At 37.7% G+C, this 21,316-nt stretch overlaps 1 protein-coding gene across 3 annotated transcripts in view; it reads right to left on the bottom strand.

The window, feature by feature from the left end:
• Positions 1-21,316, bottom strand: part of LOC111056895 (protein lifeguard 1) — a 60,499-nt gene that overhangs the window by 21,550 nt on the left and 17,633 nt on the right. For all 3 annotated transcript variants that reach the window (XM_022344304.2, XM_022344305.2, XM_039428297.1), the window contains 3 exons: positions 14,371-14,542; positions 11,426-11,536; positions 9,504-9,663 (listed from right to left, as the gene is read on the bottom strand). In XM_022344304.2, coding sequence (XP_022199996.1) covers positions 9,504-9,663; positions 11,426-11,536; positions 14,371-14,542 — 443 coding nt within the window. The remainder of the gene's footprint in view (positions 1-9,503; positions 9,664-11,425; positions 11,537-14,370; positions 14,543-21,316) is intronic.

The raw sequence follows: 21,316 nt of genomic DNA, 5'->3' as shown, positions 1-21,316 counted from the left end.
GGGTCGATATATCTACTCCTATTTTGAAATTTAAACATATGCGATGTAATATCGAAAAAATCCTGACAACGACATTTGTATGTTACTAGAGTATTTAAGGGACAGAATCCCTGGTGCTCCAAACATGATGGCAAATGGTAATCTTTGGTTAGATCTATACGCTGTTGCTTGTCAAACGAAATGTAATCGGCACCATCTTCTTCTTCTTCAAAGTCAAGATTATGCAGATATAATGCTGTTACATCCGCACAGGACAAGTGTTCAGCAGCAATCATACTCATGAGGTCTTTAATATCTAGTCTCTTACATATGGCATACAATTTAGAAAGTATTGCACCATTATGTCTACCGCTGCTGCTAGAGGCACAATTTTCACCATATTCTAAGATCTGAGTTTGCATTGATTTTGGTATGCTGCTCAAATCTGCTCCATAGAAAATAGCATTTATGCTGGCCTCTTTTGATAAATTTAGTAAAGAAAGTGGTGATCTTAGCTCGTTTAAACCCATATTTAATCTGTTTGCCATGTGTCTTCTCTCTTAGAGGAGAACGTCTGCAAACAGAAAAACAAAATATGTTTGTGTGTGTCTCTCTAGAGGTTTTTTTACTTTGAAATAATTTCTAATGAGATAAGAAGAAGAAGAAGAAGATGTTACAAATAGTTGTGAAACATACCTTTGAAGAAGAAGTTTTTGTTAACAACGACGACAATTTCTCTCTCTCTCAATCAAATAATAGCACACACTGCTGGCTGGCTTGTAAGTGTGTGTGTGTGATCAATGGTAGTTGCTTATACACGACAATTTCTCTCAAACAATGGCACACAGGCTGCTGGCTGGTAAGTCACAGAGAGACAAGTGTTCCGTTCGAGTTTTCAGGCAGCAATAGAACATTCCGGTCAAATTGAAACTGTTTTATGTGATTAACAAACAGGAGAAAGTGCGGGTGGAGGTAAGAGTCTCAACTGAAGTGGGATGGCGAGGGTCGAGAGATAATGATAGGGTAGGCTAGTAGACACTAGTCATCTCAATTATTCAGTACACACGCACACACAGACAAATTATGGGGTATTGTTTTTACACGACAACAGAAAAAAAAAATTATAGGTTGTTGTCGGTGGTGACGACAATCGTTGCCTGCTGCCGCCACCCCCCTGTCACCACTAACACTATTGCCTCATCTTAGGCAATATTTTATAAAAGGGGTTAACACTTTGTCACTTGTGCACACAATTGTCTCTTCTCTCGAGTAGTAGGCTACTTTTTGTGTGAGCGATCACTTACAGTAAACACACAGACAGAGACAACCAGTCACTCTCTCTGCGTCTCCTAACAAAGTAAGTCATCTTATTGATTTTTTGTTTTTGCTGGTAAGTGTCTCATTGACCCAGTCTCTCTCTCTCTGTCAACACAATAAAGAGACTCTTATTGATTTTTTGCTGGTTTTGTGTTGCATTTTGATGAAGGTGTGTGTATGTCATTTTTTCCAGACATGAACAATAATGAGGAGCAGCCAACCAACCTTCCCCCCTATTCACATTCTCCACCTCCACCACCGTACGGCCCACCCCCACCGTACAGCTCCCGACCATCATCCCCGACTTCCAGCCCCCGACCTTCCTCCTCCCCCATTAACCTACCACATACCTCCACTTCCTCAGCACCAAACACCAGCTTTGACTCAACACTCCATAATGTTGATTCATGGCCTTCCTCACCCATTAACCTACCACATACCTCCACTTCCTCAGCACCAGACACCAGCTTTGAGGAGAGGAGAATTATGTCCTTTTTAAGGAGAAACGTACAAATAAGGAGTCAGCTATACACAGAAAACACACGAGTTGATGATGATGTCGATGACCTCGATGATGACCTCGATGAAGACGAGCCAGACCATCGACATCATGTCACTAGTGTGTGTTCAATGTGTAGGATAGTTGACAACTTTTTATGTCTTCTACTCCCCTGCATGCACTTAGCATGCAAATTATGCTTGCTAAGTTCACGAAAATGTAGGTATTGCAAGAGGTGGATTGATGGCTGGTTCAGCATCAGGCAATCACCTTAATAGCGCAATTCCTAGCCTAATCCCCTTCCTTTCCTTTTACCCTCCCTCCCACCACCCCCCCCCATTGTGGCCGGCAGCCTGCCTGGATGAAGGCAGTTTTCCATCACCTTCATATTCTCTTCATCATCATCATCATCATCTCATGTAATTAAACCAATAATATGTTCTCACACACTCTTTACCTCCATCTACTCACCTACTACTTTCATTCATTCACTTTCATTTTGGTTGTGTGTGTGTTGTTCTTCACGATTCACATGCATTGTTTATCAGGAAAAATGAATAAAGATAACAAAATTGAAAAGGAAGAAGAAAAAAAAGAAATGGGAGTACAGGTCAATGAAAACAAAATTGAAAAGGAAGAAGAAAAAAAAGAAATGGGAGTACAGGTCAATCTTAATGCAATAAGTTGGAAAAATCGTTACTATAATGAAGATACTAAAAAATATATTGTTACCGTTCAAAAGGTGGTTCCACTCAACTTAACTGGCACCCCCTTCTTTTCCATCAATACACTAACTAGCACCTCCTCCTCCTCCTCCCAACCTTCCGCCTCCTCATCCTCCTCCCACCCTTATACTAACAGATATTACCCCCCTAGTCGTGTGGTTCCACGCAACACCTCCTCTGCCTCCTCCTCCTCCCAACCTTCCACCTCCTCCTCCTCCTCCCAACCTTATACTAACAGATATTACCCTAGTCGTCGCAGCAGCACCTCCTTTTCCTTCTCCTCCCACCCTAACAGATATAGTCATGATGACACCTCATTCCACACATACAGACAGCAGGTCCACCATTATGATGATGATGATGATGATGACCAGTATTGCCAACTGCGTGTGATTCATCAAGCAGGTGGAGCCTATCAACCAACTCATTAGGGTTATTCCAGTAAATGTAGTCGATGAATGTATTATTGTCACTGTTGTTTGGAACAATATTGTACAGAGTTTTCAATCCTCGACCTTGTACTTTCTTTTGCAACAATGGTGTACGAGCTGCTGGTGATAATGGTTTTTTCAGCAGGTCATCATCATCAGCTGTTGTTGATGGTTTCTTTGGAGTAGCTTCATCGGCGAGTTGTAGTATTTTTTTTATTATTGACTTATACTTTGTTTGATTGTAATTAGCAATTTTCCCATCGGTACGATAACCTTTTCTATAAACATTAGTCCAAATAAGAATTCGTCTGTAAATGCGTTTATCTTTTTCAGTTACTAGAAATATGTAGGGATTTTTCATGAAAATCAGCTCGCAAAGGCCTTGTGTTACTGTAAACTTGCGTACACCAAATTCTCCAGTTTGTTCATCTCTTTTAGGATTACTTAGAATTATTTCACTACCATCATTGTCGAATGTCATTACTTTGCTACCCAAAAAATATTTTCCACTAAATGGTTTGATTCTTGGTCCAAAATGTTGATCAATCTCCTTTCTTTTTTCAACCATATCTCAAAATATAACTGCCCAATATAGTATTTTCGGATAGTGTCGTTTGTGATACAGGTAATGTAGTTTCCTCTTCCTCTTCATCATCATCCTCCTCCTCCTCTTCTTCATCCCCATCCTCCTCCTCCTCTTCTTCATCCCCATCCTCCTCCTCCTCCCTAGTTTTATTAACAACATCATCATTGTCTTGCAACAAACGTCTCTTTATTGAAGAAACTGCAGCTGACACGCTCCTATTCTCTTCCTTTTTCACTTGTTCGTTATTGTCTCCACTCTCCTTTGCACTGTCACTTTTCTCCAAAATCGAAGGTAGAAGAGAAGTAGTAGATGATAAGCTGTGTTCCCGTTTTCCAAGGTTTGATTGAGATAACGGTGTAGAAGAGTGTTGCTGATGAAAGTAATTTGTTTCAGGATATAGTGATTGCTGATGATGTATTGATGCTGATGAAGTGTTGTCATCGCCACGATTAAGAATAAGATTTGTAATATCCTTGAGTGGTTCCAAGAGCGGTTGCATTTGTTTAGTGTTTTGTTCGTCGCTCGAAGATAAATCTTGTGTAAGTGCTTTATGTTTTTGTTTTATATAACGTTTCAGCTTACTTATCTCAGTAGTAGTTGTCAATTTGTTGTTATTCTTTAGTTTACTGTTCTTTTTCTTCTTCTTTTCCATATTTTTCCTAGTCTTCTTACTTATGTTGCTGTTACCAGCACCAAGTGCACCACCCCCCTCCATTGCAATAACCAGCACTAGACTGAAGTTATTTCGGTTGTGCACTGACTAAAAATGCATCAAATCCTCGTCTGTAGCGTCCATTATCCTTGTCAGATGTACAGTCAATAACTAGAAACGCATGCACGGATGACGACCATACATTATCACACATGGTTTGGAATTCGTCCAGTGACATATCACCACTGCACACATGATCTCTGAACAAGTGTTTTGTATTCAACTGGTCCTGTTGGAACACGATTAGAAAATTAGCATTGTCTCGTATCAATTGTTTTGGTATACGGCTGTAGGTTTGTGCCAAATGAAAACAATCCACATTGCTGTGTCTTCCTGCTGTGAAGTAACGTCGTATAGCATCCTGTTGTTCACAAATTACATTGTCAAATATAATTATAGAGTTGGGTGGCAGTTCGTGGGGTGGTGGAATTTCATCACTTGTGTCACACTCTGTGTAACTAAGTTCCGGCGCAAGACCACTCATAACGGCACGTAAAAAATTGTATTTATCTTGAAATGTTGTTTTGGAAAATATGTAGATATTTGAGAAACGAATACCATTTGGATTGAATAATATGTTGAATAGAACGTTTGTTTTACCACAGCCTGATGGTCCACATATAATGCATCTCACATGATTCGGAAATAGAGAACTGTGTCGTAGTTGTCTTTTTCTCCCCACCTGTTTTTTCAAATTTCTACTAACAATACAATCAAAATCGATAACTGGTAGCTTTTGTTTAGTTTCAACAAGTTCAATATCTCTTGTTTTACTTTTTCCTCCTCCTCTTCCTCCTCCTCTTATCATCATTATAAGATCAGATCAGAACGATTGATCCAAGAATTATAACTATTATCATAACCTTTCCAACTGACTAACAGCTTATTACCCTGTCTCTTTATAACTTTATCGATTTCAAAAACTTCGGGCACAGTAGTTTTTAACAGCTCCTCAGCATAGAATCCTCCTTTTATAGGTTGTTTACGGTAGTCTTCCAATTCATAGGTTACAGGGAGTGTTGGTCTAACACGTGTGACTGTAAACAGTTCGTTTGTCCAATTCGGAAGGTAGCCCTTGTCAAATATCATTTTATACTTGCTTATACGAACTCTGTCACCGGGCTCGATTTTCTGCCAGTATCCTGGATAGAAATTTGACACTACCACCTTTGTTGTCAGTTTTTGACGGAATTTACGACGATTTTCAGTGATTTTGTCCAAAAGTAGTTGCTCATGTTTTTCATTTACTTCGATGGGCCGCATACCAATTGTTCTATGCACCTTTTCATTGTATTTGGTCACTAAGCTATCAATTATGTCTATCCACTTATAAGATCCCCGTTCGGTAAACATAGTCCACATTGACTGTTTTAATGTCCTATTGAATCTTTCGATAATTGAGGCTTTCTTATCAGAATAGCTAGTATAGTGATTAATATTATAGCGTTTCATTAGATTGGCAAACTTTGAGTTTATAAATTCTTTTCCACTGTCAGTTTGAAGGTTATGTGTGCTGCCATGTCTATCGAGTATAGGAATAAATGCATCGACTATCTCATTGGCTGATTTATTTTTAATTGGTACTGCGTGTGCAAACTTGCTCAGACAATTTATTATTGTTAAAATGTATTTGTAGCCTTTGTTGTGACGTGAGTAGGGAATCATTTCAACCAAGTCGGCTTGTAGTAAATCTTTTAGCCCCTTTAATGTCACCTGTCTTGTAGGGTAGTTTTTCAAAGCTGGTTTGTGTAGTTCCTTGGCTATTACAGTTTTTTCATTTTCAATCTTTTTTTTTCTCTTCTTCTCATTCTCCATTATGAAAAACACCACCACTTCTTTTCACCAATAACACACAAAAAATGAAAATGGTTTACAAATAGGTATTACCTTTATATTTATAAGACTATATCGAGTAAATATTTATAATAACCCAAGCATGTAGTTCAGGGTCAATGGCTTCTACCATTTCACAATACGTTCTACTTGTGGGAAAATCGATAACTAATCCTTGACCATTGTTGAAAGCAAGAATGCTGGTGGCATGAAAGAAAGTATTGCTCATTATGCCTAGGAAATTCTCTGCAGAACCAAATGGTTCTCTAACATGTGTATTGTTGAAATCAAACACAACTTCTACAATCCACCTTGTACCACTTGTGTATTGACAACAATTTTGACTCAAACAATTAGACTTTTTTTCTCTATCCGAACAGCACATTTTTTCGTAAGATGATTGGTTAGCTGATGAAAGTTAACCGGTTGGCACTACTGCAAGCTATTGAGGGTGATGTAGAGTGTGATGGAGATATGGTGTACACCTCGTCGTCTTTTCTTCTTCTTCTGTGATATTGCTAAACAACACCTCTTCGTGACAGTATGAATCACAACTCACAACTGAACTATTGACAACAGCTTCAAGGAATTCTATAAATGGAAATGAGTCATGTAGACATGTGCACATGTCATATTTACAATTTACTCGAGAACAAAGAAATAAATCTAAATTGAAACCCCCTGCAACAGCCATATACCAAGTGTTGAGAGTATTTAGGATAGTAGTTATATTGTTATCATCATTATCATCAACATCTTTATTATCATTTCCAATTGATGGATGGAACTGATGGTGATGATGATTGTTGTGTAGATAAATCTTTTCCAAAATACATTGACGAAAGAAAAACTTATTGGATTCATCGAGTCCACCAATGGTTTGTAATTGAAGGAATTCATCAGTATAGTATTGATCTGCTAGTCTAGTTACACATAATAGAACATTATGTAGCAGGATTAGGGTGAACAATTTTGTTGTTAATACAATGACTTTCATTGTTGTAATGTATGAAAATTGTTTAGTTGTGTTTGTTTTATACTAACAAAAAGAGTGATGCAATAATATTATGGTTCATAACAGTGTTTTTTCTTGTTCTCTACAGATTATAATGTTGGAAAAACTAATTAAAAAAGTGACTGCACAAAGCACAATGGAAAATTCATCCTCACCAAATTTAATGAACGACACAACATCTTCTTCACCATCATCACCTGCAATTCCAATTGAACCTGCACATACAGCATCTAGAAGTTCTCTTAATAATTGTAGTAGTGTCTATATAATGGACATTCAAGGATTTAAAGACAATAATGGAGAACTAGTTGCAAAAGAACTTGTAATTCTAGAGTCAAGTGAAGATGGCGGATGTCAAAGTGTAGTGACTAGTCAATATTTTTTTGAACAACTGTATCCAAATACCTGTTTGTCAACAAGTACAATCAATCAAAATAATGGTTTAGAAACCAAACATGGACTGAGGTGGGGGGAGTGTGGTCTAATGGGACAACAGCAATTACTACCCTACAGTAGTTTTAAAGAAGTTATTGTTGATGCAATTGAAGGGTGGTTGTTCAATCCAACCAAAAGGCATGAAAATGGAATAGAAATCTATGTTTATGGGTTTGACATAATGACTCTCCTATACAAACAATTAGATGGTTTAATTCACGATTATGTTCGAATTATTGATATTTCGTGTGAGTATGCTTCTGATTTTAGTCCACCAAACCTTGATGGACTGTTAAAGAAATGTAGTAGCTCAATTTCACATGTCTATTGTGAAGAACATTATTTACTTACATTATTAGAGGAAATACGTCTATGTATACAAGAATCTCTTGCATCTACAACACAGCAGAATAGTGTTGGTGCTGAAACCAAACTTGGACTGAGGTGGGGGGATATATTAACTATAGATGTTCATTGCAGATTGTCCATGCTTTGCATGGCTATATCAAAAAATCAATGTTGAAATTGACCATGAATATGTAATTGATTTTATGTAATACCTATTGAATATATAAATGTACTTTGTGTGTGTGTGTGTGTGTGTGTGTGTGTGTGTGTTAACCAAAATATATATTATTTTATTTGCCTCTCTCTCTTCTCTTCTTTTCCCATCTTCACTTACTGTATTATTTCATATTACAACACAAACAGTGTGAAATCAATACTCTTGCACGTGCGCGTGCACCCCTGGCGGGAAAAAAAGAGGTTGTCTAAATCTGTGGATAGAAAAAACAAAAAAATGGAGGGAAAATTCCCATGGCGAGAAAAAAGATTTAGAGGTTATGTTGTCTTTGAGGTTAGGAAAAAGGAGGGAAATTCAGAGAGGTTATGTTGTCTTTGTGAGGTTAGGAAAAAAGGAGGGAAATTTTGGAGGGAAATTTTGAGGACAAGTGACGTCACTGAACAGCTGATGACGTCACTAACCAACTGTCATGTGACCCCACCGACCCTGCCTAGGCCGGGGAGCTGGTGGGGACGACCTTGGGGGGAGGGGAGGGGGAAGAAAACAGCTGATTTCGATCTTAAATCCCCCTTTTTATTCTACTAACGGGCTGCTGTATCAGGAGAGGAGGACAGGGACGGACGGCAGCCAACGGCCGCTGTACCAGGAGAGGAGGACAGGGACGTACGGCAGCCAACGGGCTGCTGTACCATGAGAGGAGGACAGGGCCGCTGTACAAGGAGCAGGAAGGTTGGGAGCGTAATGCTGTGGTCTGGGAGGATGGAAGGATAGGGATGGCAGCCAATGTGCCACTGTCCCCCGAGTGGATGGAAGGATAGGGACGGCAGCCAACAGGCCGCTGTGCCCTGGAGGATAGGTGGAAAGGGATGGCAGCCAATGGGCTGCTGTGCCCTGGGAGGATGAGAGGAGAGGGACGTACGGCAGCCAATGGGCCGCTGTATCAGGAGAGGAGGACAGGGATGGATGGCAGCCAACAGGCTGCTGTACCAGGTGAGGGGGACAGGGACGTACGGCAGCCAACAGGCCGCTGTACAAGGAGCATGAAGGTTGGGAGTGGAATGCTGTGGTCTGGGGCTCGTCCGGCGTTTATATACTCTCCCAAAGTAGAGGGGATAGAGTTGCTTCGCCGCCAGAGGCGGTAAGAATCCTCTCAATGCGCGGAAGATGGTGTGCCATCGGTACCCTCCTTATCTCTGCGGTCAGCTAGCTTGCTGATAGCCGAGCGTCTTTCAATAATATTAATGATTATTTAGCAATATTTTTCTGTCACAATTTTACTTTGTGACAAACTGATAAACTAGAATTTTATATTTCTTCGCCAAATGGGTGTTCAACTTTGGAAGTTGAATGAATAAAAATGTTGATGGGCTATGTTATGAAGAAACGATGCACTGTGTGCACTGGAACTGAACTATAATGAATGTGGGAAAGTAGACATAAGAACTTACGGAATCCAATTTATGAAGTGAAACAATGCAGCCGACAAGGAATGACTCGGCAACAGTGAAGAGGGAGAGGAAGATGTAATTGGTGGGTGCGGTGCGTCTCAGCTCATGGCAGCAGGACAGGACCAAAAGTGTTACAAACATCATTATCATTGCCAGCCACCTGCACATATTATAACATATAAGGTATAACATATAATATATAAGGTTGTTCAGTCATGAGAAAAAGGTTAACATTGTAGAGGCGCAAGGGAAGAGCATACTGCGCATGCACTCTGTTCTCTCTCAATGTGCACTAGCGGTCAGGGCGTTCAACCTGACATCTACTTCACAAACTCACTCATCTTTTCTTGTAACCAAACCATTAAAATTTAAACTGCAGCACTTTTCAAGTCATAAATCAGACCCTTAAGCACGCTGCACATGGGGACAGTCAATTGAGAGAAAATGGAATTGGGAATGGCACTATAGATTAATGTAGATTTAAGTTCCGCACATTTTCAATTCTGTGTTCTCACAACCACGGTATATAAATAACATAATTTCATCTAAATACTGTGCTCACAACAACTAGTCACAATAGAACTATTGACTGGGCTAAGTATAATTAAAGGAGAAAGTTTATTATAGTTATCATTTCCATATGTATCATACTATGTTGTATATTCAAGTTTGGAATTGGAAAAATTGTTTCCTGTCCTAAGAAATGTCCTATAGAGGTTATAATGGTAATGAAAAACTACTTGCCACTGTCTTCTATAGAGAATAGCTGATACCGTTATGACTGATGTAATGTTAACTGTTCATTCATGTTTAAAATAATCTATATATATATAAAAGCGAAATGGCACTCACTGACTGACTGACTCACTCACTCGCAGAATCTACCGAATCTATATATAGAAATCTACCAGACCAAAAACGTTCAAATTTGGTAGGTATGTTCAGTTGGCCCCTTAGAGACGCACTAAGAACGGATTTGGAAAAATTTCCAAAGATATGCCAAAAATCTGCTTTTTTCCAGCGTTTTTTTTTTTTTTTGCTTTTTCTCAGATTTATCGAGAACAAATGAACAGAAATTGTTCAAATTTAGTACAGAAGCTAAGTTAGGGTGTAATAATGTTGTGTTAGAAGGAATTTGAAATAACGCCAAAGATAGCCCAAAATTAGCGTTTTTTGTCGTTTTCTCAGATCTTAGATCAAGTAATAGACAGAAAATGTTCAAATTTGGTACAGAGTTTCAGCTAGGGTCTAAAAATTTTGTGATGAGGTGACTTTAATATTTCTTCAAAGATACGCCCAAAATCAGCGTTTTTTCCAACATTATTCACAGCTTTTCTGCGTTTTGTCAGTACATTGATTTTCTGATGGAATGAAGCATGCTCAAATGAAAAATGCAGGCGAGCGAAGCGAGCCCACTGACCTTATTTTTGGACGATCCAGCCGGGGGTCCAGGGGGTGGAGCCCCCTGGCTAGACGGATATGGCGAGCGAAGCGAGCCTGACGGCTAGTCAATTATACTTTATTCGTCAATAAAATGATTTTTCAATGATTAAATAATAAATTTTCTTATATTCCTACACTGTTGAAACCGATCTCCCTGAGTTGAGGAGCTAGAATGAATAGTGCCATCTGCTTTGTCGATTGATAGACAAAGAAAGGAACATTGGTGTTAATAAAATACAGCCATTATAAGGTGGACCTCACTAGGATTTGTACTTAAATCATTTATGTAGTTTATGAGTACAACATAGTGAAGGGCGAGTCAACACATAAGTTACCAAAACTGTACTTGAAACAGTATTAATTTATCCTACACTCCTATAAGTTTCATCAACTATGCAAAAATTGGTTAATAACTGGGGAGAAAACATTTTTGTTATAGGCAATAATATATCATCAATATATTGAATAGTAATACTTACATAATAGCTGGATTTTGGGCGACATAATTACGAGTTGGTGCATGAGCAAAAAATACTGTTCCAAATGCCAATGTCACAGCTAACTGGCACATAAGGATCGAGTAGACCTTCCTGCAATAAAAATTACTTATCTGAGAAGATTGTAAACAAAATGAAAAGCGTAATAAAGTGCTCTATTTTCTACCCTTCAGTGCTGTTGACAATGGCCCATATGAATAAAACCAGAGCAAATGCTCATGAGCAAGAGCATGGATCATAAGATTTTGCTCATGAGCAAAAGGTAGAAGCAAAAGCATTTGCTCATTTTTATATGAATAAGCTTTACCTTATACTCTTATGCTCCTGAACTCTGGAGTAAATGCTCACGTTTTTTAAAGATTTTTCATCAGCTGATTCGCTTCTGTAGCTTTACTTTGTTTTTATAGCTCACGGAAGCGCTAAATATGCCTCACGGAAGCGCTAAATATGCAAGTAGGGGGCACCGCTTGTGTTTGCGTCGTCTGCTCTGTTTTCTATTTATCAATTGAGTTTTAGGTTAGTTGAGTTTAGAATTTTAAAATAATAGCATGAAAAATTCTATAATAATCTGCAGCATATTCTTATAATATTAATAGCCTTCTTATAATCATCTACACTCTTATTTTCTTAAATGCCTATTTCCTATTTTGTGATGGTTATCTTTATATCAGGTAGCTATCTTTTGTATTTATTCTTTTGTAGGAATAATGGTGATATATAATATAATGGTTGAATTTGAAAAGAGTTTTATAGCTCTCAACTATTGGTTGTGATCGTATCTGGTATAGTTTCCTCTTCCTCATACGAATTACTTGAGCCATATTCTATGAGCAAAAGGTGATAGCTGCTCTAGACTAGACTCACCTTTTTTGAAGCATTTGCTTCAAACGTTGAGCAAATGCTCTCTCTATTTTATTCATACAATTTTGAGTATAAGCTTTTACTCTTGAGCAAATGCTCAAACTATTTTTTGATGAGCATGAGCAAAAGGTTTTGCTTACGTTTATTCATAGAAAATGAAGCAAATGCTCCATATTTTAGGAGTATAAGCAAATGCTCAACTTTATTCATATGGCCCATTGTTTGACAGGCTTCAATATCAAAGGAATAAAGGGATTTTCATATTTATTACAACATAAATTAATATTCTCTATGAAACAGACTGAGTGCCATATCATCATCATTATTATTATTATTTTCTAGTAATTATGCATTAATTTCACAATGTGCTATTGCTATACTTGATAAAAGGCATGATAGGCTCATGCCCAAAATTGTACGGAATGTCCAATTAAAACTATAGTTCAGTAGTAAATGTACCAATAATTCGGGTACAATACCTACTCTTGGTGAACATAAACCTTTATCAGCTACATTGTTAGCGTGTGTATCACTTATAGTTATTGCTAATCAAAATATTGCAACTTATATCACTTATAATATAAACTTTTCTTTGAACTGACAATCAACAGATTAATGTAATAAAAATTTCTAAAACATGTATGTAAGAGATACTTGTAGTACCGTACTGTAAGTTGGTATACAGTTTCAGGAAGTAAAATTATTACGACTTTCCACTTAAGATGAACCCATAGGAAGAATGTGTCAAAAACAACTAGAACTTCTCACAACCATTTATTTAGTATGGTAAAAAATTTTGAGCAACTATTTTCGTTTGTTACCTCATTAATGGTGTTTCGAGTAGAATATTTTTGTTTTTATTTAGGCTAGTTTTCAACCACCAAAATTTGAAATTTTTAGTTTGTTGTTTTTGAGTGAAAATTGTACTCGTATTTTAGAAAAGTGAAATCATGACCTTGTTTTTTAGAAACTTTTATTTGTCGAAATTAGGGATAGATACAGTTTTGAGCTCTGCCTATTGTTATCTCCCGATCATATTGAATACATTGTACCGGGTGCGGCAGCAAAACTTCCTTAAGAGAGGTCAGATCATAAAGTTTTCTTCCCGACATGTTCATTCGCCATTATGCATTGGAACAATGAGAAGCGTGCATTTGCCGTTGAGACTTTTTTTGAGCGGATGTTCTGTGATCACAACCCAGCGCGCATTTCGAAATGACTTTAATTTAGCCCCTTTGGCTACCGTCCCGGACCGAAAATCATTTCTTACGTGGGGGTCACTACGTTCAGACAAACTGCAAGTGCGACGAATCGAATAACTGAATTCCCTCGGCCCATTAGGTCACCTGAGAACATTGAGGCAGTGAGAGTTTCAATGTTGCGATCACCACAACGTTCTGTGCGCATACATGCATGCGTCTGCTCTTAGACTTTCCGATCGTTCTGTGAGACGAATTCTTCATGATAATCCTCATTTCCATCCATACAAGATGGCAATTGTGCAGGAACTTCCTGAACTGACTTCAATTGAGGGAACACTTTCCAAGACGCCTCATCTCAATTAGGAGCTATTTGGATTGGCCAGCCCGATCTCCCGATTTGAGCCCTTATTTTTTCTATGGAGGTTTTTGAAATCCCTTGTTTATGTGAAACGTCCAAGGATTGGAGAACCAATATCAGGGGATAAATTGCTAACATAACGCCTGTAATGCTGGCAGGAGTCATGACAAACGCCAGAAATCGGTTTACTCAGTGTATGGAGAATGGGGGACATAACCTACCTGATTTGATATTCAAAACTAATTGGAACAGAACTTTATACATGTGTATACATTACAAAAAAATAAATACAAACTTTCTGATCCATGCGAAGAGTTTTATTCACTTTTTAAAAAAGGAAGTTTCGCTGGCGCACCCTTATTATGATTTTTGACTGAAACTATTATTCTCTAGTAAACTGCAGCTTATTAGTATCAGTATAATATAAGTGTAACAACAGAAACTACTTTCTCTAAATAAATAGTGTGCGTGGTTTTTATTGAAAAGCAAGATCTAGGTGAGCGCACCTGAGGAAGGCCATACGAATGGCCTTCTCGCCGAATGAGCTGTTGAAGCCATCGAAAGCAGCCTGCTGCTGGTAGGAGGACTGCATGTTGGACGCTGAGGGGTAGTGGGAGGGGGACTGCGGTGACAACAGGGGAGCTTCCTGCTTCTGTCCAAAGCCTGGCTGCGGCGGCGCTGCAAATCACATTATAACTATTAACAACTAATTTGAATAAGTGGTGTCGAAATGGAGAGTTAGAGTGAAAAGGCTGAAATATATGAGCTCAGTGCATCTATCTAGCAGCACATTACAACCTAATACAGTATACTATAGTGAGGTCCACGTTATAATGACAGTATTTGATCAACTTTGGTTTTGCTATCCTTGTCTATCATTCAACAAAGACGGTGGTGGTACTATACTTTTCTAGGTCCACAACGATGACAATTAAGTTTTTGACAGTGTAGAAATATTATTAGTTAATGCAGAGAATCGGCATCACTATTCTTCTATCTTTATTCACTGCCATTATAACGTGGATCATACTATGAAAATTTATTTCGAATCGAGTTTCTAGAGGTGAATTATCACATATCAGTGAACATTTATGGTACAATGAGAATATTATTCCTTATTTATATATTCCTTGAGTTCTATATTCTTTGAGTTCATACTCGCTTGGCCGGGGTGAGTGGGAATAGTCCTATTAGAACTCATGGGAATTATATTTCCACTGAAATGGTCAATGACTCTGATAAGTGGTAGAGGTCTAGGATTTGGTTGTGAACCGTGGCCTCGCACTAGGCTGCATAAGGCTGACCACTGGTGAAGGTGAGCAACTCAGCAGTTGTCCTCTGGCATCAGATCGCTACAGTGCCCATTGTGTCAATGTTAGTCTGCATCCAGAGAGAAAAGAAAAAGATATCCCTACTACAGCGTGCTAATTTTCCGTTTGAGGGGCTAGGGCAGGACTGAATCCCAGACCTCTAATCCGCTTCAAAAGTAAGTGACTGGTAAAGTAAAAATAGGATTTCCATTAGATTAAGGGCTGGTTTCCGAGCTCCGGATTTGGCTAAGTTCGAGACTTTAAACAGCTGGAGTCAGAAAATTGGCTTTCCGAAACCGGGCGTAGTCGTAGTCATTGTCACATTTGAATTAAATTTCAAAAATCTGGTGTGGCGCACTCACACAACTTTCCTTGCCATTATGAGAATTGATCACCTGACGCTAGTTCCCGCGCATCTAAAGTCTATTCAAAGATCTAAGCCAGCTGGTGACAGGACTATAACGCTGGAGATACACGAAGTCTTCTATCTCTTCATAGTGAATGATTTAATAGAATCAACAGTTGCCAACAGTTTGCAATTGAAATAATAACATTTTCTCGAATTTCGAGCTTATTTTCAATTTTAGGTGAAAATGTTAATGAACATTAATTGTAGAGATTTTCATACTCAATCTTTTCCACTCGATATTTTTTGTTTAAACTGTATCTGGAGCCTGATAATTGGGAATCTGAAATCAAACTTTACATAGATGGGGTGGAGCTCCTGAAATTTTTACAGATATGGGACTTGTGGCAGTTGATAGAGCTTATCAATAACCTCTCTAGGTATGAATTTGATCAAAATCGTTGGAGCCATTTTCGAGACAATCGCGAAAAACCCTGTTTTTGACAACATTTTCGCAATTTTAGCCGCCATCTTGAATTGTATTTGGTCGAAATTGTTCGTGTCGGATCCTTATAAGGGAAGGACCTTAAGTTCCAAATTTCAAGTCATTCCGTTAATTGGGAGATGAGATATCGTGTACACAGACGCACATACACTCATACACACACACACACACACACACACAGACCAATACCCAAAAACCAATTTTTTGGACTCAGGGGACCACAAAACGTATAGAAATTTACAAATTTACATACCTTAATTTTTTCGGAAAGCAATACTTTCCTTACCTATGGTAATAGGACAAGGAAAGTAAAAAACTAGAAAATTAAACACAAAATAAAATAAAGAGAAAATAGTGTAAAGTTTCAGCTATTTTGAATTATTTAGAAATGTTTAATTCCGTCAAAGAAAACCGTTTTCAATTATAGAAATGAGAAAATAAAAACTGCAACTACTGTAATAAAAAGTGCAACTACACCCCGTTTCGGAAAGCTAATTTTCTGATTCCAGCTGTTTGAAGTCTAGAACTTGACTAAATCCCGAGCTCGGAAACCGGCCGTTAATTTAACTATTCCCATTTAGCCCGGCTGAGCGAATATGAATAATCGTATTAGGACTATTCCTTAAAGGAATTATATACTCGCTGTACCGGACACGTTCACTGATGCTGCTGATATGTGGCACTGTGACTTATATTATACTACATATATAAATGTAACTTCTTTCTCCAATAATGTATCCAATTGAGTGCCAAACGATATTTTCTATTGTTAATGCAAAGATGAAATAACTTGAAATGCAAAGTTTTTGATGGAAATATTTTCTCAAATGAAGTTTAATAATAAGCAAGAGAGCAGTAATGTCTCTGTGACTTTCATATTACTTCATTCAAAAAATAATAAACATAAAATATTATTTTATTGAATGGAAATTTGGGTTTAAGGCTCCACTTATTTGTGCTGTCTGTGGTTTCTGTACGTTGGATGGCACTTACGGCCTGCAATACACATTGCAGTTTCAATTGAAATTAATTAGGTCTTCTTATTGTAGAAATTATAAACTGTGGTGCGGGTCGCTCCAGCTGTCAACACTGGCCAACATTCATCCTTACTGCACTAGACACTGAAGAGCACTGATACCTTTTACTTCCACTATTTTACAAGAAAACGCAAATTCAATGAACATTTTAGAGCAACAGGTTTTTGCGGTGCGGTGTGAACCGCAATTACAATGCATAAATGCAGCCTACGAGAGCATTTTAACATGCAAAATTAAAATTTCATGCATAATTATTAGCTTCATTTAGCAGATGCTATTACTAACAGCAATTAATTAGCTTTTTTACAATTAATATTGAAAAATATGTTTTGCAACAGAGGAAAATCGCATGCACTTGCTTGTTAAGAAAATAAAGTTTATCTACTAAAAACTAAATAACACATTTCTATAGTTTATTTATAAAGAGGATTGATGATTATATCAAAATAATTAGAAAGAAAATATCGCTTATATTTGTTAAATAAGAGAGCAGATTTCCCAAAATTAAATACAGTTCATATTTATACAAAAAAATGTGTCCAGAAAATGATGTAATCCATTCAATTTCTAACTAAAATGAGAGAATGACATATTTCAGTCTCGAAATTTGTCCAGAAATTAAGTTAAATATTCGTTAATCTTTATTTACAATAACTAAAGTGATAGCTAAAGTGATAGTGACAATACACTATATGATACAATCAACTTTCTGTACAGCAATGTGTAAAAAAATTTTATTTGATAAAAAACTAGATAGCCTAATTTTTAATTCATAATTTTTCAAATAACAAGGTAGAACATATTATTTTTAAAAGTAGGCACTACTGAACTACAGAGCTACGGTGCATATAATAATGATAGTTTTCATTATTCATGATTCTGTTATTTTATAGATTTTATAGAGGTGCCTTAAGTTGGATATTTTACGGTTTAAAGAATGAATTTGATGGACAAGTAAACTGACTAATACTCAGCGCATGTAGGTCACTATGGGCTACTTGGATACTTCTCAAAATTGGTTAATTACAAGGTGGGGCAGAGTGGACTCCCTAGTTTCAATCAGTCACTGAAGAGTACGCGCGCAAGTTAGCGGAGTGGGAGAGGTTCCATGTGGTGGGGGAAAAGACACCATTATTAGTAGACACCATGCCGTGGACTGGCGAGCATCGTGGTTTTGTAGTCGAAACGTTCTTTAAAAATAAGGATAGTGTGGTGGCGACCCAGCATGCATTTCGTAGACGGTTTGGTTTGAATCGTCATGATAGTGTTCCCGATGCTAAAACCATAAGGAAATGGATTACAAGTGTACGGACGACCGGATCTGCACTGCCTAGAAAACCAGTCGGACAACCAAAGAGTGTGAGGACACCAGAGAACATAATGGCGGTGAGAGCATCTATTGAACAATCTCCATCGCGCTCTGCGCGAAAACATGCTGCTTCTCTTGGAATGTCGGCCAGAACGGTGAGGCGAATTTTACACTCAGACCTCAATTTACACCCGTATAAGTTGATGGTTGTTCAAGAATTGATGCCAGCAGATTTTGTTAAACGTACAGATGCTTGCAATGCAATACTGGCTTCTTTACAACACGGCACTATTCTGTGGTCTAGTGATGAGGCACATTTTCATCTCTCGGGCACAGTAAATAAACAAAATTTTTGTTACTGGGCAGCTGAAAACCCACGAACTTTTCACCAAAAACCTCTTCATTCTCCAAAAGTGACTGTGTAGTGTGCTGTGTCCTCCATAGGCATAATTGGCCCCTACTTTTTTGAATCGGAAGGTGCAACCGAACGCTGTGCGCTATTGTCAGATGTTGGAGAACTTTTTCTTCCCCAGAATTGAGGAGTATGGTGAGGAAAATAATTTGGAAGCCTTTTGGTTTCAACAGGATGGTGCCACGGCTCATACCGCCCGTCGCTCTCGCCAACTTCTGCAACAACGGTTTCCTGGCCGCTTGATCTCATTACGAGGGGATGTTTCATGGCCCCCTCGCTCCCCCGATCTAAGCCCATGTGATTATTTTCTTTGGGGTTACCTCAAATCTGAGGTTTACAAAGTTCGACCAAGGACCTTGGAAGCCCTTAAGGAAGCAATTGTTGATGTTATCACTGGAATAACGCCAGATATGCTGCGTAGAGTTTTTGAAAACTTCATGGAACGCCTGAATATGTGCATCACTCGTCAAGGTCGTGACGATACCTGGACGATATCATTTTTAAAACTTGATGAAAAATAAATTGCATTGTATTTATATTTCAGGAATAAAAAGCTTTTGTAATAATCTTGTATGGTTTTTATACAGTTAACCGATCATATCAGGGAGTCCACTCTGCCCCACCCTGTATATAATAATTATATAGAAAATTCTATGAATAACTTATTTATAAACTTGTGAGGAAACTTACAAAAACTGATTTTAAAAAAATATAAATTAAAGACTGAATTGAAACTTACAAATAATGAATTACATGATACCTACATCTTTAATGAAATTTGGGAATGGAATAGTTTTGGGCCAAGCCTGTTGTTCCTTCCCAATCATATTTATATGATTTGTTATTGTATCCACATATAAATAAATAAATAAATAAATTTAGATGGAGAAGAAGTATAGGGTTAGCGCCAGTTTTTCCCAATATTGTAATGTTTTTGACCTTAGAGATGAATATGAATATTTCAAATTGCATAGAAGTGACATACTTATAATATTGTGAAACCAATGGTTAAGTGACACACTTAATTAAAGCAGCACTTGGTCGACCCAGACGTTACCCTACAAATCTCCTTTTTACAGAATTCCCAGTTTTAACAGTTAGGCAACTATTTGTGAAAAACATAATATTATACATAATTAAAAACAGAAATCTATTTACACCTCAAGCTCGAACCTACAATTTTCGAATGCAAGATAATTATCAGATTAACATAACTGACATGACTGTATGCCGAAGAAAATTTCCTTACATCTGCAATAGACTCATCAACCTGCTACCAGAAAACTTAATAGCAAATAGAACAACAAAAGCAAATCCTAAAAAAATAGCAGAGTGGATAAAATCAATAAACACTTCTCAATTCTTACAAACATAATATAATATTAAATATCACCATCATCTCATTTCACTAACTACAGTTCATCAATAATTGTATCAATTCTCAATTATATTTCAGATATATTCCTTCCAACACAATATATATCAACATTGACTTATAACAGCAACCAATCATAAAATTTAATATAGCAGTAGCTTACTCCATTTGTATTACACTTCAACTTTTCTCATATTATCAGTATTCTGTACATTTTTATTGTCATACATATTTGTATTAATTTTTCTTCTCTTTCACTTGTGTATTGTACTTTTTATGAATTTTTTTGGTACTCGATGCCAGCACTCAAAGCCTTGGTTTTGCAGGCAGCGCCTATTATGTTATTTTGTGTAACAAAGTTTTTATTTATATGAATACTTTGATTGTCTATCTTGCTTAACTTTGTTTTGACATTTATCATTGTTTTGTATTATATTTGAAATGGCAAATAAAATTTGATTTGATTTGATTTACTATTGTGATGTGAAATTCTAGGGAACTCAAGATCGAGGAAATATTCCCAGAGAATTAAAGGAAAATATTCCCAAAAATAATAAATTCCCGGGAATTTATTATTTTTCTGTAAAATGACTAAAAAATACATTTATTATTAAACCAAGAGGCAATCACAAGATGACATCATCGTCCTGGGAGAGACACTGGAAGCTCATATGCTAAACTAAGCTAGAGTGTTCAGGAGACTACGAGAGGCTGGCTTGATAATTAACCAGGAGAAATGCCAGTTTTTGTTGAGAGAGTTGCGGTATTTGGGCCACATTGTAATGGAGCGTGGACTCTGAGCCAATCTAGAAACGGTGAGAGCTGTGAACGAGCTTCCAACTCCACAGAGGCTGAGAACGCTCCAGAGCTTTCTGGGTTTGGCGTCCTGGTACAGGAGATTTGTTCCGAATTTTTCGGACCTTGCAACACCACCCTTGCACCGGCTGCTGAAGGTGGGAGTGAAATGGCACTTGGGACCAGTAGAGGAGAGGGCCTTCCAGGAGATAAAGGGGGCCCTCACTGGATCGCCAGTGCTGACGTACCTACACTTTGAACTTCCATTCACACTCCAGACAGATGCCTCAGAATACGGATTGGGGATCTGTACTCACCCAGGAGGTCGATGGAGAGGAGAAGGAAAAGCCTATGCGAGCAGAG

The sequence above is a fragment of the Nilaparvata lugens genome, chromosome 5, assembly GCF_014356525.2.
Source record: "Nilaparvata lugens isolate BPH chromosome 5, ASM1435652v1, whole genome shotgun sequence".
Classification (NCBI taxonomy): Eukaryota; Metazoa; Arthropoda; class Insecta; order Hemiptera; family Delphacidae; genus Nilaparvata; species Nilaparvata lugens.
The sequence above is the reverse complement of the archived record's forward strand: the minus strand, read 5'-3'. Positions and strand labels throughout refer to the sequence as shown.